The sequence below is a fragment of the Oncorhynchus mykiss genome, chromosome 15 (assembly GCF_013265735.2).
Source record: "Oncorhynchus mykiss isolate Arlee chromosome 15, USDA_OmykA_1.1, whole genome shotgun sequence".
Classification (NCBI taxonomy): domain Eukaryota; kingdom Metazoa; phylum Chordata; class Actinopteri; order Salmoniformes; family Salmonidae; genus Oncorhynchus; species Oncorhynchus mykiss.
The window spans coordinates 77,409,009-77,429,457 of record NC_048579.1 but is presented as its reverse complement, the minus strand read 5'-3'; the positions used below and the strand labels follow the sequence as shown (position 1 = coordinate 77,429,457).

At 43.9% G+C, this 20,449-nt stretch overlaps 1 protein-coding gene and 1 long non-coding RNA gene across 2 annotated transcripts in view; one reads left to right on the top strand and one right to left on the bottom strand.

Annotated features, from left to right (window-relative positions):
- The window catches only part of LOC110515635 (TBC1 domain family member 15), an 88,540-nt gene extending 77,345 nt beyond the window's left edge, over positions 1–11,195 (top strand). The window contains exons 14-17 of the mRNA XM_036945427.1: positions 286–383; positions 816–932; positions 9,819–9,905; positions 10,928–11,195. Of these exons, the coding sequence (XP_036801322.1) occupies positions 286–383; positions 816–932; positions 9,819–9,905; positions 10,928–11,158 (533 nt within the window). The 3' untranslated portion in view covers positions 11,159–11,195. The remainder of the gene's footprint in view (positions 1–285; positions 384–815; positions 933–9,818; positions 9,906–10,927) is intronic.
- Positions 11,196–11,251: 56 nt separating this feature from the next.
- Positions 11,252–12,871, bottom strand: LOC118938862. The gene is made up of 2 exons (XR_005036244.1): positions 12,762–12,871; positions 11,252–12,578 (listed from the first exon to the last, which is right to left on the bottom strand). It is a non-coding gene; the product is annotated as an uncharacterized LOC118938862 (long non-coding RNA).
- Between the last annotated feature and the right edge of the window lie 7,578 nt (positions 12,872–20,449).

Below are 20,449 nucleotides of genomic sequence, written 5' to 3'. Positions count from 1 at the left end.
CTGACACATTCAGAGTGGATTTAACCCCCTCAGAGATGCTCACAACTCTGACACATTCAGAGTGGATTTAACCCCCTTAGGGACGGTTGGATCTATGCCCAATGGCTTTTCAGCTTATGATGTCTAAAGGCAATACCTGAGATGTTGTCGGGTTCCCTTCATTCTAACCTTATGTTAGAGGCTACCTGTACTTCTGCTAACCTCGTGTGTGTGTGTGTCCATCTTACAGTGGCCCAGGACTCTGGTCACCTGTACTTCTGCTAACCTTGTGTGTGTGTCTTACAGTGGCCCAGGACTCTGGTCACCTGTACTTCTGCTTCCGCTGGCTCCTGATTCGCTTCAAGAGAGAACTGAGTTTCCCTGATGTCCTGCGTCTTTGGGAGGTGAGTCACAGACATTCAAGGCGTTTACCGTTAATCAATCGTCTGTTCTCTAATGATCGATCAGCCCACACAGTCAATGTAGCCAATCAATCAAAGAGGCCAATCAGTCATTACAGTGAGCACTTGATCAATCAGTGGCCTCTCTCTGTCCCCTGACTCTCTGGTCCTGCTGATCCTCAGTCTCTCCTCCTCCTCTTCCTAACTCCCTGTAGATGAATCAGTAACCTGATTAAAGGGCCCGTGGTTTAGTTTTCATTTCATCATCTCTCCATTCGTCCAGAGGCATTGCGAGGAAACACAAGCCAATTAGCATTAATTTAATTATGTTTCTCAGAATCACAACAATTAGTTTGATTTATCAGACATAATGATGCAGATACTGTATCTCTCACACACACACACCGACTCTGATTGTCTCTGGGTTGACTTCAGGTAATGTGGACCGGGCTGCCGTGCCAGAACTTCCACCTGCTGGTGTGCTGTGCCATCCTGGACTCAGAGAAACACCAGATTATGGAGAAACAATACGGCTTCAATGAGATCCTCAAGGTGTGTGTTCTTATGTTTTGTCTGCATGTGTGTGTTCACTTGTATCTGTCGCTGTGTGAGTGCAAGGTTGGTTGGGGTCAATATTACACTAAATATGACCTGCCCTACCTCCTGAAATAGAAAGGGTCCTTTTAACTCCTATCAGAGGAGGGAGAGAGAGAAGAGGAGAGTGGGGGGGGGGGGGGGGGAGAAGAGTGGGGGAGAGAAGAGGAGAGTGGGGGGAGAGAAGAGGAGAGTGGGGGGGAGAGAAGAGGAGAGTGGGGGGGAGAGAAGAGGAGAGTGGGGGGGAGAGAAGAGGAGAGTGGGGGGGGGAGAAGAGGAGAGTGGGGGGGAGAGGGAAGAGGAGAGTGGGGGGGAGAGGGAAGAGGAGAGTGGGGGGGAGAGGGAAGAGGAGAGTAGGGGGGGAGAGAAGAGGAGAGTGGGGGGAAAGGAAGAGGAGAGTGGGGGGAGAGGAAGAGGAGAGTGGGGGGAGAGGAAGAGGAGAGTGGGGGGAGAGGAAGAGGAGAGTGGGGGGAGAGAAGAGGAGAGTGGGGACACATTGATGTCTGGTCCCCTCTGTCTTTTAGTGGTGTTCAACCCCTCACTATTAAAAGTCTCCATCTAAATGTACTGATGACGGTCAATGAAAACCATAGAACTCGTTTTTCCCCCTGTTTTCTCAGTAGTGGAATGGGATTGTTTTAGTGCATGTTTTTAGTGTCTTTGTATATTGAAAATGACTAATGATAGGTCTGGTAATCTCTCTAGAAATATAGGCTGATGTTATCTTGGCTGTGTCATATACATGATAGCCTGTTACGATGCTTAGAACCATTTCAATCATTCAACATTTTACCTTGAGGTTACTTCCTGATGTGATCACAGCTGTTCTTTCTGCAGTTGGTAGACAGCTAGTAGATGGTAACCATGGAGACCTTGCAGGCTCTATCTATACGGTAGCTACAACACCAGGTGGGAGACAGTTGGTAGATGGCTAGTAGATGGTAACCATGGAGACCATGCAGGCTCTATCTATACGGTAGCTACAACACCAGGTGGGAGACAGTTGGTAGATGGCTAGTAGATGGTAACCATGGAGACCTTGCAGGCTCTATCTATACGGTAGCTACAACACCAGGTGGGAGACAGTTGGTAGATGCCCGGTAGATAATAACCATGGAGACCTTGCATGCTCTATCTATCTATACAGTAGCTACAACACCAGGTGGGAGACAGTTGGTAGATGGCCGGTAGATGGTAACCATGGAGACCTTGCATGCTCTATCTATCTATACAGTAGCTACAACACCAGGTGGGGGAGGGAGGTGGTAGTAGATAGGGGGGGAAAGAGAGTGGGGAGAGTGAGGGGGGGTGTAGGGAGGGATGGAGAGACGGAGAGAAAGTAGGTGAGAGAAAGAGTGAGAGGGTAAGAGAGTGGTGAGAAGAGAGAGAATGGGCTTTACACTGTGTTTTATGATGACTGAAGGAAGCAGTTAATTATCACCTAGCAGGAGCATGTGGTCTTCTAACTAACAGGCTCTCACTGCCTAGTCACATTACAACACACGTGTGTTATCCACACAGAACACTGGTTTCCCGTGTTGGAGTGTTTATCCGTGTCATCACTTTAGCTCAGGGACGGGCAACTTCGGTGGGGTGGGGGCCACCAAAAAACCTCATCACGAGGGGCCGCAGTGGCTCGCTGGTCTGCATACCTACATCCATATTCACACATGCAGTCAGAGCTGGCTCTAGCATTTTGGAGGCCCTAAGCAACATTTTGTTGGGGGGCCCCTGCCACTTTGTGGGCAAAACTTTTTTTTGCTGCCCCCCCCCTCTTGAAAGCCGGAGAGAGAAAGTTTGACACATTTTGCCATGGGATGGAAAGACATGTTGCAGTGAGAGAATAGCCCCAAGTCGACCACAACTTTTTAATACATTTGCAAAAATGTCTAAACTGTTTTTTTTTGTCATTAAACAGTTTTTTTTTTTGGTCATTATTTATTTTTTAGTTTACCTTTTTAACTAGGCAAGTCAGTTAAGAACAAATTCTTATTTACAATGACTGGTCTAGGAACAGTGCCTTGTTCAGGGCAGATTTTTACCTTGTCAGCTCGGGGATTCGATCCAGCAACCTTTCGGTTACTAGTCCAACACTCTCACCACTGGGGCTACCTGCCGCCCCATTCAGTACTATGATCACACCATTTCCATTTATTACAGGACACTGATAATAACTTGTCCACTGGAGCTGTTGGCTTCTGTTTCAACTTTCTCCTTCTGGTTCCTGAGAGAGTGATGGCACAACACTTGCAAAGTAAAAATAAACACCAAAACACAACAGCATTTAACAACGTGTTAAGATATGCATGACAACATGACAACATGACAACATTTCCAACTCTGTCTTCGCCTGACTTTGTCTTCAGGACACTTTTCTGCTGGATTCCACCAAAATGAAAGCCCTAAAAAGCCTCCTCATGCTTTCACCCCGTCTTCACCATCAGAACACAGGTTCAGAGAGCGGTTCCCAAGCCATGGCATCCTCACTTTGCTCCCCATCTCCTTCTCTGTCACCTGATGGGCAGGTCACCTGATAGGCAGGTCACTTGGTAGGCAGGTCACCTGGTGGGCAGGTCACCTGGTAGGCAGGTCACCTGGTGGGCAGGTCACCTGGTGGGCAGGTCACCTGATGGGCAGGTCACCTGATGGGCAGGTCACCTGATGGGCAGGTCACCTGATGGGCAGGTCACCTGATGGGCAGGTCACCTGGTGGGCAGGTCACCTGATGGGCAGGTGCGTAGCCCTAATCAATGCTACATCCTCTTGAGGTAACTCAGCACTGGATAGACTTTCACATGAATGCCTCCAACATGTTGTTTAAAGTACCATCTCTCCTTTTCATCTGATACATTAACCAATAAAGCAGCTCACCCAACTATGGGGTTTAAAGTGGCTCCCAGACCCAACCCATCTGCATGTCTACAGTGACGTCTAGTCTTTCTCTCTCATTAGCTCCACTTCCTCTGTCATCTTCAAGCTCATTCATAATGCAACTGGACCTCACTTCACGGGAGAACTGTAAACCCACTGAGGAGAGACATGACGATCTTTACTGCTGCAGGTGCTGTAAGGAGTACTGTGGACCAGAACAACACTGTCCCAACACAGACCCACCATGATCTGGGTCTGTATAATAGTCTCTATATTGGGCACAGTTAGATGTCCTCCCTCTCCTACGAGCCATCTCCTGTAACAACATACACAGTCTCTGTGGATGATCCCATTCTATCACCCCCATCACCTTCCATCCCACTTAAGTCTGATGGTAACATTCTGTCTCAATCACAGGCCCATGTGTACCTCACTTCCTGCTACAGATACATTTACACATATATCATTCCATCTAACCCGTAACACTATAGTCACTACTCCTAATACACCTCTACAGTTATAAACATACTAAAACATTCCTAAATCAATTAGTCAATATCCCTCAGTCCCTCCTCCTAGAACAATGATCAGTCTTATGTTCCACGACACCTAAAAAACCTATTGACTTGAACAGGGAAGAGAGAAAGAGTCTGTGTAATAATTCACACCGGCCTTGATGCTACTAGGACTGGGGACAGAACCGTCCCTCCGTTACGTTCTATGGCCTTGTGATACTGGTCTCCATGCCGTCTCCTTCATTTTCATCCTTGGGTGTTATCGCAAGACACAGACTATGAACCTTGTGTGCAATTAATTATACCGTATCGTCCAGCAATCTGAATGTATGATGCGATTTAACATTCATATTCTGATGACATGGTAAAACAGAAGAGAACAGAAATGGTTGACCCGAGCGATCATCCAGTGAGTTCTCCAATAACCTCCCTCTCGGAGGACACTTAAAGATAAGGTTTCTAGAGCCTTCCTGGGGCCTAATACATTTTAGCAGTGTCCCCACTCCTCCAGTTTGAGAGCAACTCTCTCTCTCACTGTAGCCGAATCATAACTAAAACATTTTAATAAATTATCCAACCCAAATTTAGAATGACACTTCTTAGTGCTTTACTTTGAGTCTTCTCAATCTAGCACACATCATCCCGGTTAGAATGTACATTTATAAATGGGAACTCTTTATTGCCGGTAATAACTCTTCTCAATACAGCCCCCCTTTTGTCCCTGTTTTCCTGTCGCGAGTGGCCTGGTAATGACAGATCGGTATCTCAATGCGTACTTAGTCTCAATTGTTCACAGTGTGTAGACCTCCCTTCTCCCGGCACTTATCATTCTAGCGTCTTCTTCAGATGGCGTTGCAGTTCATCTTCCCATGTAACTCTTGCCTGTCGTGTTTGATGGCCTTGATAAAGTCCCGATTTCAATGTAAAGTAATGTTTTACTAATACAAGTCTGAGCCACTATTTTTTTTATTTTACCTTTATTTAACCAGGCAAGTCAGTTAAGAACAAATTCTTATTTTCAATGACGGCCTAGGAACAGTGGGTTAACTGCCTGTTCAGGGGCAGAACGACAGATTTGTACCTTGTCAGCTCAGGGGGTTTGAACTTGCAACCTTCCGGTTACTAGTCCAACACTCTAACCACTAGGCTACCCCGCCTCTAACCACTAGGCTACCCTGTCTGGTCAATTTCTCTCATCAGCACGCTAGCAAGAGAAGTTTCTCTCTCTCTCCATGCTGACTCCACATGCGCGGTCTCAGCGCCCCTGCCGCCTGCACCCAGGTTTGGCTCGGACACAGATAAGTGTTAAAGGTCACCGTCACTTAGAGCGCCTTTGTCTCTCTTTCTGCAGCCCGTTTGGGAGGGTTTTGAGGTTCACACACACCGTTTGTGGCCAAATGATTCCTACATGCATTAAGACACCATCTGACGTCACCTTCCATGATCACCTAAAGAGAGGACAGATCACCTAAAGAGAGGACCGATCACCTAAAGAGAGGACAGATCACCTAAAGAGAGGACAGATCACCTAAAGAGAGGACCGATCACCTAAAGAGAGGACCGATCACCTAAAGAGAGGACCGATCACCTAAAGAGAGGACAGATCACCTAAAGAGAGGACAGATCACCTAAAGAGAGGACCGATCACCTAAAGAGAGGACAGATCACCTAAAGAGAGGACAGATCACCTAAAGAGAGGACCGATCACCTAAAGAGAGGACCGATCACCTAAAGAGAGGACCGATCACCTAAAGAGAGGACAGATCACCTAAAGAGAGGACAGATCACCTAAAGAGAGGACCGATCACCTAAAGAGAGGACCGATCACCTAAAGAGAGGACCGATCACCTAAAGAGAGGACCGATCACCTAAGGAGAGGACCGATCACCTAAGGAGAGGACCGATCACCTAAGGAGAGGACAGATCACCTAAAGAGAGGACAGATCACCTAAAGAGAGGACAGATCACCTAAAGAGAGGACCGATCAGAACAACAGTTTTAGTTCATTTCTGTTTCAGGAAATCCAGACAAGATTTGACTATATGACAAATTATAACATTCCCAATTTTCTTAACAGCATTTTCTCTACGACAAATGTCAAATAACACAACAACATACTGTTACTGTTGAAACCGTTTTTCCAACTTAGTTCATACTCCCTTATTTTACTGGCTACCTCCTCTGAAGAGTTGTCAGGTCAGGGAGTTAGCACCCCAACACTCCCTTATTTTACTGGCTACCTCTCTGAAGAGTTACCAGGTCAGGGAGTTAACACCCCAACACTCCCTTATTTTACTGGCTACCTCTCTGAAGAGTTGTCAGGTCAGGGAGTTAACACCCCAACACTCCCTTATTTTACTGGCTACCTCTCTGAAGAGTTACCAGGTCAGGGAGTTAACACCCCAACACTCCCTTATTTTACTGGCTACCTCTCTGAAGAGTTGTCAGGTCAGGGAGTTAACACCCCAACACTCCCTTATTTTACTGGCTACCTCTCTGAAGAGTTGCCAGGTCAGGGAGTTAGCACCCCAACACTCCCTTATTTTACTGGCTACCTCTCTGAAGAGTTACCAGGTCAGGAAGTTAGCACCCTAACCCATCGGGGGGAACCCCAACACTCCATTAGACCCAATCTGGTGAAATTGGTATCAAAACAAAGAAATTAATGAAATCAGCAATACACACATCACACTCCATTTCATGAAATCAGCAATACACACATCACACTCCATTTGGGGCAACCCTCATTAACATACATTGTTATTTCTATGAGCAGACTGAACAAAATACATCTGTATATTTACCCAAAGACCAGGACCCTGGGAACTGGTCGTTTCCACTTTGAACACAAAAAATAACACTGCATGTTAACTCAAAAATAAACAAATTTGAATACCCAATCATCTTAGAATTACAAATCTTGATAATTGTTTATTTTATTTATTTAACCTTTATTTAACTAGGCAAGTCATAACTCCATAAGGAAATAATGGTACCTCATTAAGTGATGGTAGAATAGAGACGGGTGTTTCTCATTCATTTTGTAATTAAATCCCACATGTCCCCTTCATTGATCAAACACCGCTATGTAAAATGTTCCTGTCCCGCTGCTCTCTAGAGCATTGGTTGTTGCTCTCTAGAGGATTGGTTGCTGCTCTCTAGAGGATTGGTTGTTGCTCTCTAGAGGATTGGTTGTTGCTCTCTAGAGGATTGGTTGTTGCTCTCTAGAGGATTGGTTGTTGCTCTCTAGAGGATTGGTTGTTGCTCTCTAGAGGATTGGTTGCTGCTCTCTAGAGGATTGGTTGCTGCTCTCTAGAGGATTGGTTGTTGCTCTCTAGAGGATTGGTTGTTGCTCTCTAGAGGATTGGTTGTTGCTCTCTAGGGGATTGGTTGTTGCTCTCTAGAGGATTGGTTGCTGCTCTCTAGAGGATTGGTTGTTGCTCTCTAGAGGATTGGTTGTTGCTCTCTAGAGGATTGGTTGTTGCTCTCTAGAGGATTGGTTGTTGCTCTCTAGAGGATTGGTTGTTGCTCTCTAGAGGATTGGTTGTTGCTCTCTAGAGGATTGGTTGCTGCTCTCTAGAGGATTGGTTGTTGCTCTCTAGAGGATTGGTTGTTGCTCTCTAGAGGATTGGTTGCTGCTCTCTAGAGGATTGGTTGTTGCTCTCTAGAGGATTGGTTGCTGCTCTCTAGAGGATTGGTTGCTGCTCTCTAGAGGATTGGTTGTTGCTCTCTAGAGGATTGGTTGTTGCTCTCTAGAGGATTGGTTGTTGCTCTCTAGAGGATTGGTTGTTGCTCTCTAGAGGATTGGTTGTTGCTCTCTAGAGGATTGGTTGTTGCTCTCTAGAGGATTGGTTGCTGCTCTCTAGAGGATTGGTTGCTGCTCTCTAGAGGATTGGTTGCTGCTCTCTAGAGGGTTGGTTGCTGCTCTCTAGAGGATTGGTTGTTGCTCTCTAGAGGATTGGTTGTTGCCCTCTAGAGGATTGGTTGCTGCTCTCTAGAGGATTGGTTGCTGCTCTCTAGAGGATTGGTTTTTGCTCTCTAGAGGATTGGTTTTTGCTCTCTAGAGGATTGGTTGCTGCTCTCTAGAGGATTGGTTGTTGCTCTCTAGAGGATTGGTTGTTGCTCTCTAGAGGATTGGTTGTTGCTCTCTAGAGGGTTGGTTGCTGCTCTCTAGAGGATTGGTTGCTGCTCTCTAGAGGATTGGTTGCTGCTCTCTAGAGGATTGGTTGCTGCTCTCTAGAGGATTGGTTGTTGCTCTCTAGAGGATTGGTTGTTGCTCTCTAGAGGATTGGTTGTTGCTCTCTAGAGGATTGGTTGTTGCTCTCTAGAGGATTGGTTGTTGCTCTCTAGAGGATTGGTTGTTGCTCTCTAGAGGATTGTTTTTTGCTCTCTAGAGGATTGGTTGTTGCTCTCTAGAGGATTGGTTGTTGCTCTCTAGAGGATTGGTTGTTGCTCTCTAGAGGATTGGTTGCTGCTCTCTAGAGGATTGGTTGTTGCTCTCTAGAGGATTGGTTGTTGCTCTTAAGTATTTGTTTTGCTAATCAAAACACCAGTCTGAACGTCAACATTGAGTTCCTCTGTCCAGTGTCTGTGTTCTTTTGCACATCTTAATCTTTTCTTTTCATTGGCCAGTCTGAGATATGGCTTTTTCTTTGCAACTCTGCCTAGAAAGCCAGCATCCCGGAGTCGCCTCTTCACTGTTGACGTTGAGACTGGTGTTTTGCGGGTACTATTTAATGGAGCTGCCAGTTGAGGACGTGTGAGGCGTCTGTTTCTTAAACTACACACACTAATGTACTTGTCCTCTTGCTCAGTTGTGCACCGGGGCCTCCAACTCCTCTTTCTATTCTGGTTAGAGCCAGTTTGCGTTGTTCTGTGACGGGAGGAGTACACAGCGTTGTACGAGATGTTAAGTTTCTTGGCAATTTCTCTCATGGAATAGCCTTAATTTCTCAGAACAAGAATAGACTGACGAGTTTCAGAAGAAATTACCATTTTGAGCCTGTAATTGAACCCACAAATGTTGATGCTCCAGATACTCAACTAGTTTAAAAAGGCCAGTTTTATTGCTTTTTTAAATCAGTTCAATAGTTTTCAGCTGTGCTAACATAATTGCAAAAGGGTTATGATAAACTTGGATTGGCTAACACAACGTGCCATTGAAACACAGGAGTGATGGTTCCTGATAACGGGCCTAATTTAGATATTCCATAAAAAAATCAGCCGTTTCCAGCAACAATAGTCATTTACAACATTAACAGTGTCTACACTGTATTTCTGATCAGTTTGATGTTAGTTTAAATGGACAAAAAAAATTGCTTTTTAAAAAAAAAGGACGTTTTTAAGTGACCCCGCAGTTTTGAACACTTAGAGTATGTTTTACTGATCTGCCCGTCTGTTACCCATCTCTGCTTTAGCAAGTCACTGATCAAATAATTTTCTCCTCCCTTCTTTCCAGCTCATAAATGAACTGCCGATGAAACTGGACATCGTGGCCATCCTCAACAAAGCTGAAGCTATATGCCTGCAGCTGAAGAGTTGTAAGGTATGTATCCCAAGATAGGACATCTATCTATCTTCAGAACGCTTGTGCTTCCAGTATATTCTGAAATACAATGCATGGGTTTTGAGAAGCTCACCCATCCGGCTCGAAGGACCAATGCATGGGTTTTGAGAAGCTCACCCATCCGGCTCGAAGGACCAATGCATGGGTTTTGAGAAGCTCACCCATCCGGCTCGAAGGACCAATGCATGGGTTTTGAGAACCTCAGCCATCCGGCTCGAAGGACCATGTTAAATAATGGAGGGTTTGCCGAGTGTTGGAAAGGGAAAGGAAGTGGGATACAATTGGTTTGTGCTGTTTCCAGTCGTAGGGTGTGAAAGGGGGGTTTTCAACACAACCCTCGTTAACTTGTTTGTTTAGTCCGACAATATCTTCATAGAATTTACCCAACAGTCGTAGAAACACACAGGGGGTATGAATGAATGCAGTTGAATCTAACCCTCATTCAAAAAAACCTGTCTGTGACATATATGTTTTTCATATTTATTTTGATTTATTTTATTAAAAAAATAACAAAACTGTGTAGGATTTCCCCAACTTGGTGGTATAACTATATACACAAGGTGTATGAAATAAATGCAGTTGAAACTAAACCTCATTAAAACTGTGTCTGTGACACACGTTTTTAATAGTTTCCTCTGATGAGGTCCTTGTAGGATGTGTCCCAACTGCGTGGCAGAACATTAGATACCTTCAGAATGTTTGTTCCTGTATTCTGAAACACTTACTGAACTTGCTACTCTGTTTTTTTTCAAATGTCTTTTTACTGTTGTTTTATTTCTTTACTTACACACACACACACACACACACACCTTTTTTCCCGCACCATTGGTTAGAGTAAGCATTTCACTGTAAGGTCAACACCTGTTGTATTCGGCGTACGTGACAAATAAAGTTTGATTTGATTCGATTGTACCTATATTCATAGCTAACACTCTTCAACACCTTGTTATTGACCTCTGCTTCCAACCAGACCGTTAACCTGATGTTTATTATCTGTGTAGGATTTGCCCAACTCCGTGGTTGAGATGCTTGGATTCATCGACGGCACAGACACGGCGTCATCATCCCAGTCAGAGGACACTGAGAGAACGGACAGACCAGACTCTCCCGAACCTTCTACACCGCCAGACGACCAGCAGGACTTAGTCTCTGAGGACGACCCCCAGCGGCAACAACGGGACACTCACGGGACGCAGCGCGTGACGTTTACATATCGTAGCCAGCCTGGCTGACAGCGGTCGCTCGTCCAGTGAGAGATTTGGTTCTGGTGGCTGAGACGAGGCTCACAGCCTAGTGGAAAAAAGGTGGATTGCCTCTCTCCCACCTTGTAATGATTCTCTGTCTGTTAATCATCTAATTTGTCTTGTTCGAGGGTGGTCTTTGAGTTTTTTAGGATATTGTTCCTTATTGCCCCTGACTCCTAGGTATTTAGTGTTCAGCAGATTGTTCCTTATTGCCCCTGACTCCAAGGTATTTAGTGTTCAGCAGATTGTTCCTTATTGCCCCTGACTCCTAGGTATTTATTGTTCAGCAGAATGTTCCTTATTGCCCCTGACTCCTAGGTATTTAGTGTTCAGCAGATTGTTCCTTATTGCCCCTGACTCCAAGGTATTTAGTGTTCAGCAGATTGTTCCTTATTGCCCCTGACTCCAAGGTATTTAGTGTTCAGCAGATTGTTCCTTATTGCCCCTGACTCCTAGGTATTTAGTGTTCAGCAGATTGTTCCTTATTGCCCCTGACTCCCAGGTATTTAGTGTTCAGCAGATTGTTCCTTATTACCCCTGACTCCAAGGTATTTAGTGTTCAGCAGATTGTTCCTTATTGCCCCTGACTCCCAGGTATTTAGTGTTCAGCAGATTGTTCCTTATTGCCCCTGACTATAAGGTATTTAGTGTTCAGCAGATTGTTCCTTATTACCCCTGACTCCAAGGTATTTAGTGTTCAGCAGATTGTTCCTTATTGCCCCTGACTCCCAGGTATTTAGTGTTCAGCAGATTGTTCCTTATTGCCCCTGACTCCCAGGTATTTAGTGTTCAGCAGATTGTTCCTTATTACCCCTGACTCCAAGGTATTTAGTGTTCAGCAGATTGTTCCTTATTGCCCCTGACTCCCAGGTATTTAGTGTTCAGCAGATTGTTCCTTATTGCCCCTGACTATAAGGTATTTAGTGTTCAGCAGATTGTTCCTTATTACCCCTGACTCCAAGGTATTTAGTGTTCAGCAGATTGTTCCTTATTGCCCCTGACTCCCAGGTATTTAGTGTTCAGCAGATTGTTCCTTATTGCCCCTGACTATAAGGTATTTAGTGTTCAGCAGATTGTTCCTTATTACCTTAACTATAAGGTATTTAGTGTTCAGCAGATTGCTCCTTATTGCCCCTGACTCCCAGGTATTTAGTGTTCAGCAGATTGTTCCTTATTGCCCCTGACTCCCAGGTATTTAGTGTTCAGCAGATTGTTCCTTATTGCCCCTGACTATAAGGTATTTAGTGTTCAGCAGATTGTTCCTTATTACCCCTGACTCCAAGGTATTTAGTGTTCAGCAGATTGTTCCTTATTGCCCCTGACTCCCAGGTATTTAGTGTTCAGCAGATTGTTCCTTATTGCCCCTGACTATAAGGTATTTAGTGTTCAGCAGATTGTTCCTTATTACCTTAACTATAAGGTATTTAGTGTTCAGCAGATTGCTCCTTATTGCCCCTGACTCCCAGGTATTTAGTGTTCAGCAGATTGTTCCTTATTGCCCCTGACTCCCAGGTATTTAGTGTTCAGCAGATTGCTCCTTATTGCCCCTGACTCCCATGTATTTAGTGTTCAGCAGATTGTTCCTTATTACCTTGACTTGTTAATCGCTCCTGAATCGTGTGAATAGTCAAATGTAATGCTGAAGTAGTTGACATTTAAATAGAGGTGGAAGGGCTGAGGAATGGATAAGGTGTTATATAAACGGGGCTTATTATATCTCACCGTAGTATTCAGCTAATAGGAGCCCTACTGTAGGTGTAATTCAATTATAACTATTTCATGAAGATGTGGTTGTATTATCTCAAGGCAAGGCCACTCTCCTCTACCAAATGAACATGATTTTCTGCCCTGCAGCCTATTGACATGGATTTTACACAGTGTACAAAACATTAAGAACACCTGATCTTTACATAACATAGACTGACCAGGTGAATCCATGACATAGACTGACCAGGTGAATGCATGACATAGACTGACCAGGTGAATGCATGACATAGACTGACCAGGTGAATGCATGAAATAGACTGACCAGGTGAATCCATGACATAGACTGACCAGGTGAATCCATGACAGACTGACCAGGTGAATGCATGACATAGACTGACCAGGTGAATCCATGACATAGACTGACCAGGTGAATCCATGACATAGACTGACCAGGTGAATCCATGACAGACTGACCAGGTGAATCCATGACAGACTGACCAGGTGAATCCATGACATAGACTGACCAGGTGAATCCATGACATAGACTGACCAGGTGAATTCATGACATAGACTGACCAGGTGAATCCATGACAGACTGACCAGGTGAATCCATGACATGGACTGACCAGGTGAATCCATGACAGACTGACCAGGTGAATCCATGACATAGACTGACCAGGTGAATCCATGACATAGACTGACCAGGTGAATCCATGACATAGACTGACCAGGTGAATCCATGACATAGACTGACCAGGTGAATCCATGACAGACTGACCAGGTGAATCCATGACATGGACTGACCAGGTGAATCCATGACAGACTGACCAGGTGAATCCATGACATAGACTGACCAGGTGAATCCATGACATAGACTGACCAGGTGAATCCATGACATAGACTGACCAGGTGAATCCATGACATAGACTGACCAGGTGAATCCATGACAGACTGACCAGGTGAATCCATGACATGGACTGACCAGGTGAATCCATGACAGACTGACCAGGTGAATCCATGACATAGACTGACCAGGTGAATCCATGACATAGACTGACCAGGTGAATCCATGACATAGACTGACCAGGTGAATCCATGACATAGACTGACCAGGTGAATCCATGACATAGACTGACCAGGTGAATCCATGACATAGACTGACCAGGTGAATCCATGACATAGACTGACCAGGTGAATCCATGACATAGACTGACCAGGTGAATCCATGACATAGACTGACCAGGTGAATCCATGACATAGACTGACCAGGTGAATCCATGACATAGACTGACCAGGTGAATCCATGACATAGACTGACCAGGTGAATCCATGACATAGACTGACCAGGTGAATCCATGACAGACTGACCAGGTGAATCCATGACAGACTGACCAGGTGAATCCATGACATAGACTGACCAGGTGAATCCATGACATAGACTGACCAGGTGAATCCATGACATAGACTGACCAGGTGAATCCATGACATAGACTGACCAGGTGAATCCATGACATAGACTGACCAGGTGAATCCATGACATAGACTGACCAGGTGAATCCATGACATAGACTGACCAGGTGAATCCATGACATAGACTGACCAGGTGAATCCATGACATAGACTGACCAGGTGAATCCATGACGTAGACTGACCAGGTGAATCCATGACGTAGACTGACCAGGTGAATCCATGATGTAGACTGACCAGGTGAATCCATGACATAGACTGACCAGGTGAATCCATGACATAGACTGACCAGGTGAATCCAGGTCAAAGATATGATCCCTTATTGAGGTCACTTGTTAAATCCTCTTCAATCAGTGTAGATGAAGGTGGAGGAGACAGGTTAAAGATGAAGGTGGAGGAGACAGGTTAAAGAAGGAGGGTTAATCCTTGAGACATGGATTGTGTGCCATTCCGATGGTGAAGGGTCAAGACAAAATATTGAAGTGCCTTTGAACGGGGTATGGTAGTAGGCGCCAGCCGCACCAGTTTAAGTGTGTGAAGAACTGCAACGCTGCTGGATTTTTCAACAGTTTCCGTGCGTGTGTATTAACAATGGTCCACCATCCAAAGGACATTCAGCCAACTTGACACAACTGTGGGAAACACTGGAGTCAACATGGACCAGCATCCCTGTGGAACGCTTTCAACACCTTGTAGAGTCCACGTCCTGATGAATTGAGGCTGTTCTGAGGGCGAAAGGGGATTGCAACTCAATATTAAGAAAGTGTTCCTAATGTTTTGTCCACTCAGTGGTTTTCTATGCCGCTGCCTTTACCGACATCTGATTTGGTAAGACTGAAAGAGACATGATTTATATTGAAAAAAATGTGTTTTGTTTCTGAATCCATATTGTTAATCGTACTAGAATGTGTGGGTTGGCATGGCGATAATGTATGTACAAGTAGTTAGATGTCTGTTCCTCTGGACTGGAGGTTCCCAGAAGTTGCTTCAACAAACACCCAACCTTACAGCAACGTTTTTTTTTTTTTTTAAATGATGTAGAGTTCATGCTTAGCCAACCATGAGGCCTTTGTCAACATATACAGACAGACTTACTTCCCGTGTACTCGTTTATATAATCCGTTAGCTTCACCCGCCTCCCAAAACGCAGCGAGTAAGGTTCTTGGTGGGTTTAACATCGACACTGTGGGGAAGATTGTAAAGGAGTTGATGTGGTCATTGATTATGTTGCATGATGAAGGTCTCAGCCTTCAAGGGATTTATCAGAAACAGTAATGCTGGAAGACTGTTCGTACCTGAATCTTTCTGTGTACAGATTTGTCTATTGCAGCAGTTTGTACTGTGTATATATATATATTTGATACCGTCTTTGACAACCAATTATGTTTTGAAATCTTTTAAAGAAGCTGAATTTCATGACTCCTCTTTGTAATTGCTTAATGTGCTAGGAGTATCAGTGTCCATCTCCCCTCTGTTCAGGTGTCTCTCCCAGTCCTGACAGCCGTCTATGGGAGGATCTCAATGGCCTTTCCTTGATTTCTAGCAGCCTCCACTTCCTTCTCAACACGCATTGGATGAAATGGTCAGATGGGGAGGGAACTCTTACCTTCTCATCCAATGGGTTTTAAGGAGGAGGTGAGAAGAGAGGATGCGAAGAATCAAGGAAAAGCAATTGAGGTTCTCTCCATGTCTCAACGGGCGTGGCCAGTCTGTTCACAGTTCCACATATCCTGTGGCTAGAAATATAACTAAATGAACCATAATGTCCCATATAATGTCCCTTATTTTTGTTCTCTATTTTACTTTGACACAAAGGGACTATTATATACCTTTTTGTTTTGTTTTCCAATACAATGAATGTCGCTCTTTCAAACGCTTGACGTAACAGTGAGACAACGGGACACTTTTTCAGGTTAGTTATTTACCGATGCGACAATGAATCTGTTGGCTCTCAGCTGATGTGCTGTTCTCTCCGGTCTCTCTTGTTGTTGTGAGAGATTTGGAATTCGTTCCTAGAAATAGAGTCCGCTTCCCAAATGGCACACTATTCCCTACGTAGTGCACTACTTAGCCTAGGGCTCTGGTCAAAAGTAGTGCACTATATAGTGAATAGGGTGCCAGTCAGTGTCTGAGAATCAACATCTGAATAGGACCGTCTGAATGAAACGGTATCGCTGGTCTGTTCAGAGCGTTTGTAGCAAAAAAAAACAGTGTGAGGATTTTCATATCCTTGTCCCATAGGAAATGACCTCAAGTTGCAATGTCACTTTCTAGGCTACAGCCTGAGGCCCCTAACTCTGCATGCCTGTCCTCCTGTCACACAGAAAGGGGAGTAAAACCAAAATACAAGTATTCTGTTGGCCTCGACTTGAAGAATAAAATGAGATCAGATATCAAAAACTTTTCTAGCATAGACTTTGGATAAATAACCCAGAGAAAATGAAGTTGTTCTTTGAGATGAGAGCTATAGGTGCTATCGTGGTTTTGTAACAAACTACTTGTGAGTTATGGATGCATGGTGCTGGTGGATTGGCTGCGCGTGTTTGAAAGCCTGCAAATTGTGTGGGAAAAAAATAGCACTTTACAAATGAAAGAAAACTTCACACATCTTGAGACCAGCAGATGGCTCATAGCAAGTGCCAGTATTAATATAGCTAAGACTGCCAGCTGTTGTAAGCCGTCTGAAACAACACATAGCTGAACACTGCAGCTCAAACAGGTAAGAACGCTGAATATCCATCCAGTAGCAGCTCACTTCGTTGACCGTCCCATATCCTCCCTCAAATACACAGGCATGTTGCTCTACCAAGGAGAGGAGGTAACATGGAGATCCTACTTACGACAGAGGGAGGCCTATATCCTGTCTAAAAACATGGACCCCTAGTGGTCTGAATATTGACTTAGATCTCAGACCCTTCTTATGAACAATATATATTTTTTATGAACAAGTATTTTAAAAATCTGTAAATTCTTTCCACAGGTTATCATCGTACACCCAATATGTTCCCCCCTGTTGATGATGCTTATTAGGCATTAGGGTTGAACCAAAAGATTATTGGAAACAATTATGTGTTTGTGGAATTAAATTAAACAATGTATGTTGATGCTAATATTTCTGTACAACATCTAATTATGTTTCCATGTGATAACAGTAGCCTAATATATTCAATATGCTGTAAACTATTGTTTTAAAAAAAAACAGTTTCACTCAATTCATTCTAATTAACCTAATAGTGATGACACGCCCCTAACTGTTGTCATTGTTTGCTCTAACAGTTATGACACGCCCCTCACTGTTGTCATTGGTTGCTCTAACAGTTATGACACGCCCCTCACTGTTGTCATTGGTTGCTCTAACAGTTATGACACGTCCTTCATTGTTGTCATTGATTGCTCTAACAGTTATGACACGCCCCTCACTGTTATTGTTTGCTCTAACAGTTATGACACGCCGCTCACTGTTGTCATTGGTTGCTCTAACAGTTATGACACGCCCCTCACTGTTGTCATTGGTTGCTGTAATGCTAATGACATACCCCTCACTGTTGTCATTGGTTGCTCTAATACTAATGACATTTTTTGGTTACTACATGATTCCATATGTGTTACTTCATAGTTTTGATGTCTTCGCTATTATTCTACAATGTAGAAAATAGTAAAAAATTAAGAAAAACCCTTCAATGAGTAGGTTTGTCCAAGTTTTTGACTGGTCCTGTATATATATATATATATATGTATATGAGTGGGCGACTATTTTAATAACCGGTAAGTCATGGTATGACAATCATATATTATTGGTGTTTTGAGTCCTCTGACAATTCCAGGAAAAGCTTGTGTATTCATGGGGCTGTAGGTGAGCAGGTGGCTGTGTCATGTCTGTCCAGGTGAGCTCCCTCAGCACACCAGTAGCTCCAACATGTTAACTGATTGGCAGATCATTTGACTGGAGAGTTCTCTTCCTAGCTTTATATAAGTGAGTTGTGCTTGCATCCCAAGTGGCACCCTATTCTCTACATAGTGCACTACTTTTGATCAGAGTTTACACCCTATTCCCCTATGTAAGTGCACTACTTTTGACCAGAGTGCTATGGGAATAGGGTGCCATTTCAAAAGCAGACAGTGACTAACACACCTGTAAATACCACATGTATGGTTGATAGGAAGTGTGACTTCAGACTCAGAGAAGCTAAGCCAGTCCTTATCTCTCCCCTCCAGACCGATGAGGGGGTCTTCAGGAGGTAGCAAGGAAGGGAACAGTGCACTGAGCTGGGGTATTAGGCTCTGCATCGCCCCCCCTGGGAGCAACAGACTATGGAGAGTCTGAGACGGATGCTTCAGTGAGAAAGCACTGAGGCATCTTGCCTTTCCAAACTTTTAGAATCCCAGGCCAACTCTCAGCTTTTAACTTGTCATTCTCTTCTAAATGTGCACCAGTCTGGTTTTAGACCTGGGGCCGTATGTACAGTGCATTCAGAAAGTATTCAGACACCTTGACTTTTTCCACATTTTGTTACATTACAGACTTATTCTGAAACGGATTTAAATCATTTTTTCACCTCATCAATCAACACACAATACCCCATAATGAAAGTCCCAAAATGGGTTTGGTATTCACACACTTTACTCAGTACTTTGTTGAAGCACCTTTGGCAGCGATTACACCCTTGAGTCTTCTTGGGTATGAAGCTACAAGCTTGGCACACCTGTATTTGGGGAGTTTCCCCCATTCTTCTCTGCAGATCCTCTCAAGCTCTGTCAGGTTGGATGGGGAGCGTCGCTGCGCAGCTATTATCAGTGTCGTGTCTTTGGCTATGTCGAATCAAGTGAAATGACATGCTATTCTATGAAATCATTTCTCTGTAATTAATATTACCTGATTAAGCTAATCAGGTAAATGCAATTAACTAGAAAGTCGAGGCACCACAAAATAATGTTTACAGAGCTGTTATCTTCCGAATAAACCTAGCAATCTTTTACATCAATAGCAGTCAATATTTAATCGTCACCTTATTTAGTCTCATCTGAAAGTGGTAAATTATTGGTTATCTTCACGAACCCTGGCTAAGAAGTTTAATCAGCAATACAACATTTGGTTTAATTATGTATTTACTAAATACCTAAATAATCACACAGAGTTACATCTACACAGAATGGCTCATACATTGATTACAAATTATGTCATAAAGGAAAACGTCCCTAGCGGACGGAACAGATATGACGGCTGGTTACACAAAGAAAGGGGGTTGGGTTTGTGTGAAAGAGCGGGAAGACTGAGTAACAAGGGGAGAAGCTATCGTAAATACAGTATCTTATGCATTCTAAATTACCAACCATTTGAAAAAGGAAAATGCAATAAATATTCACTCTGAGCTGTGCTTTTGTAGATTGGTCATAGATAGTAGGCCGGGTTGTCCTTTGAAGAATGTCTAGTGGTAGAAAGGATACTAGGTAATACCGTCGTCGTGTAGTAGAAGAGACACTCTGTCCGTCCTCTCCTAGCCCACGTCTACAGTTGCTGCGCTAACGCAAAGGCTAGGAGGTATCACTTCTTTAGTGAACAAGAGTTGCTGTACTTAAAACTTGTTTGGAATAGGGGGCAGTATTTTGACATCCGGATGAAAAGCGTGCCCAAAGTAAACTGCCTGTTACTCAGGCCCAGAAGCTAGGATATGCATATAATTGGTATATTTGGATAGAGAACGCTCTAAAGTTTCTAAAACTGTAAAAAATTCTGTGAGTATAACAGAACTGATATGGCAGGCAAAACCCAGAGGACAAACCATCCCAAAACAAATGTTTACAGCCTACCACTGTTTTCAATGGCTGTCACTTTTATTATAAGGTAAAGTCCTCCCAGATTGCAGTTCCTAGGGCTTCCACTAGATGTCAACAGTCTTTAGAAAGAGTTTCAAGCTGGGTTTTGGAAATTGTAGTTTTTCTAGGTGTCTCCCATTTTGGCACGTGAATGAGAGCGCGTTCTTTGGTATTTTTCTCCGGTAAAGACAATAATTCTCTGTCTTAAATTTTATAGTTTATTTAGTTATTAGAGTACCTAAGGTTTGATTATAAACGTTGTTTGACTTTTTTGGAAAAGTTTATTAGTAA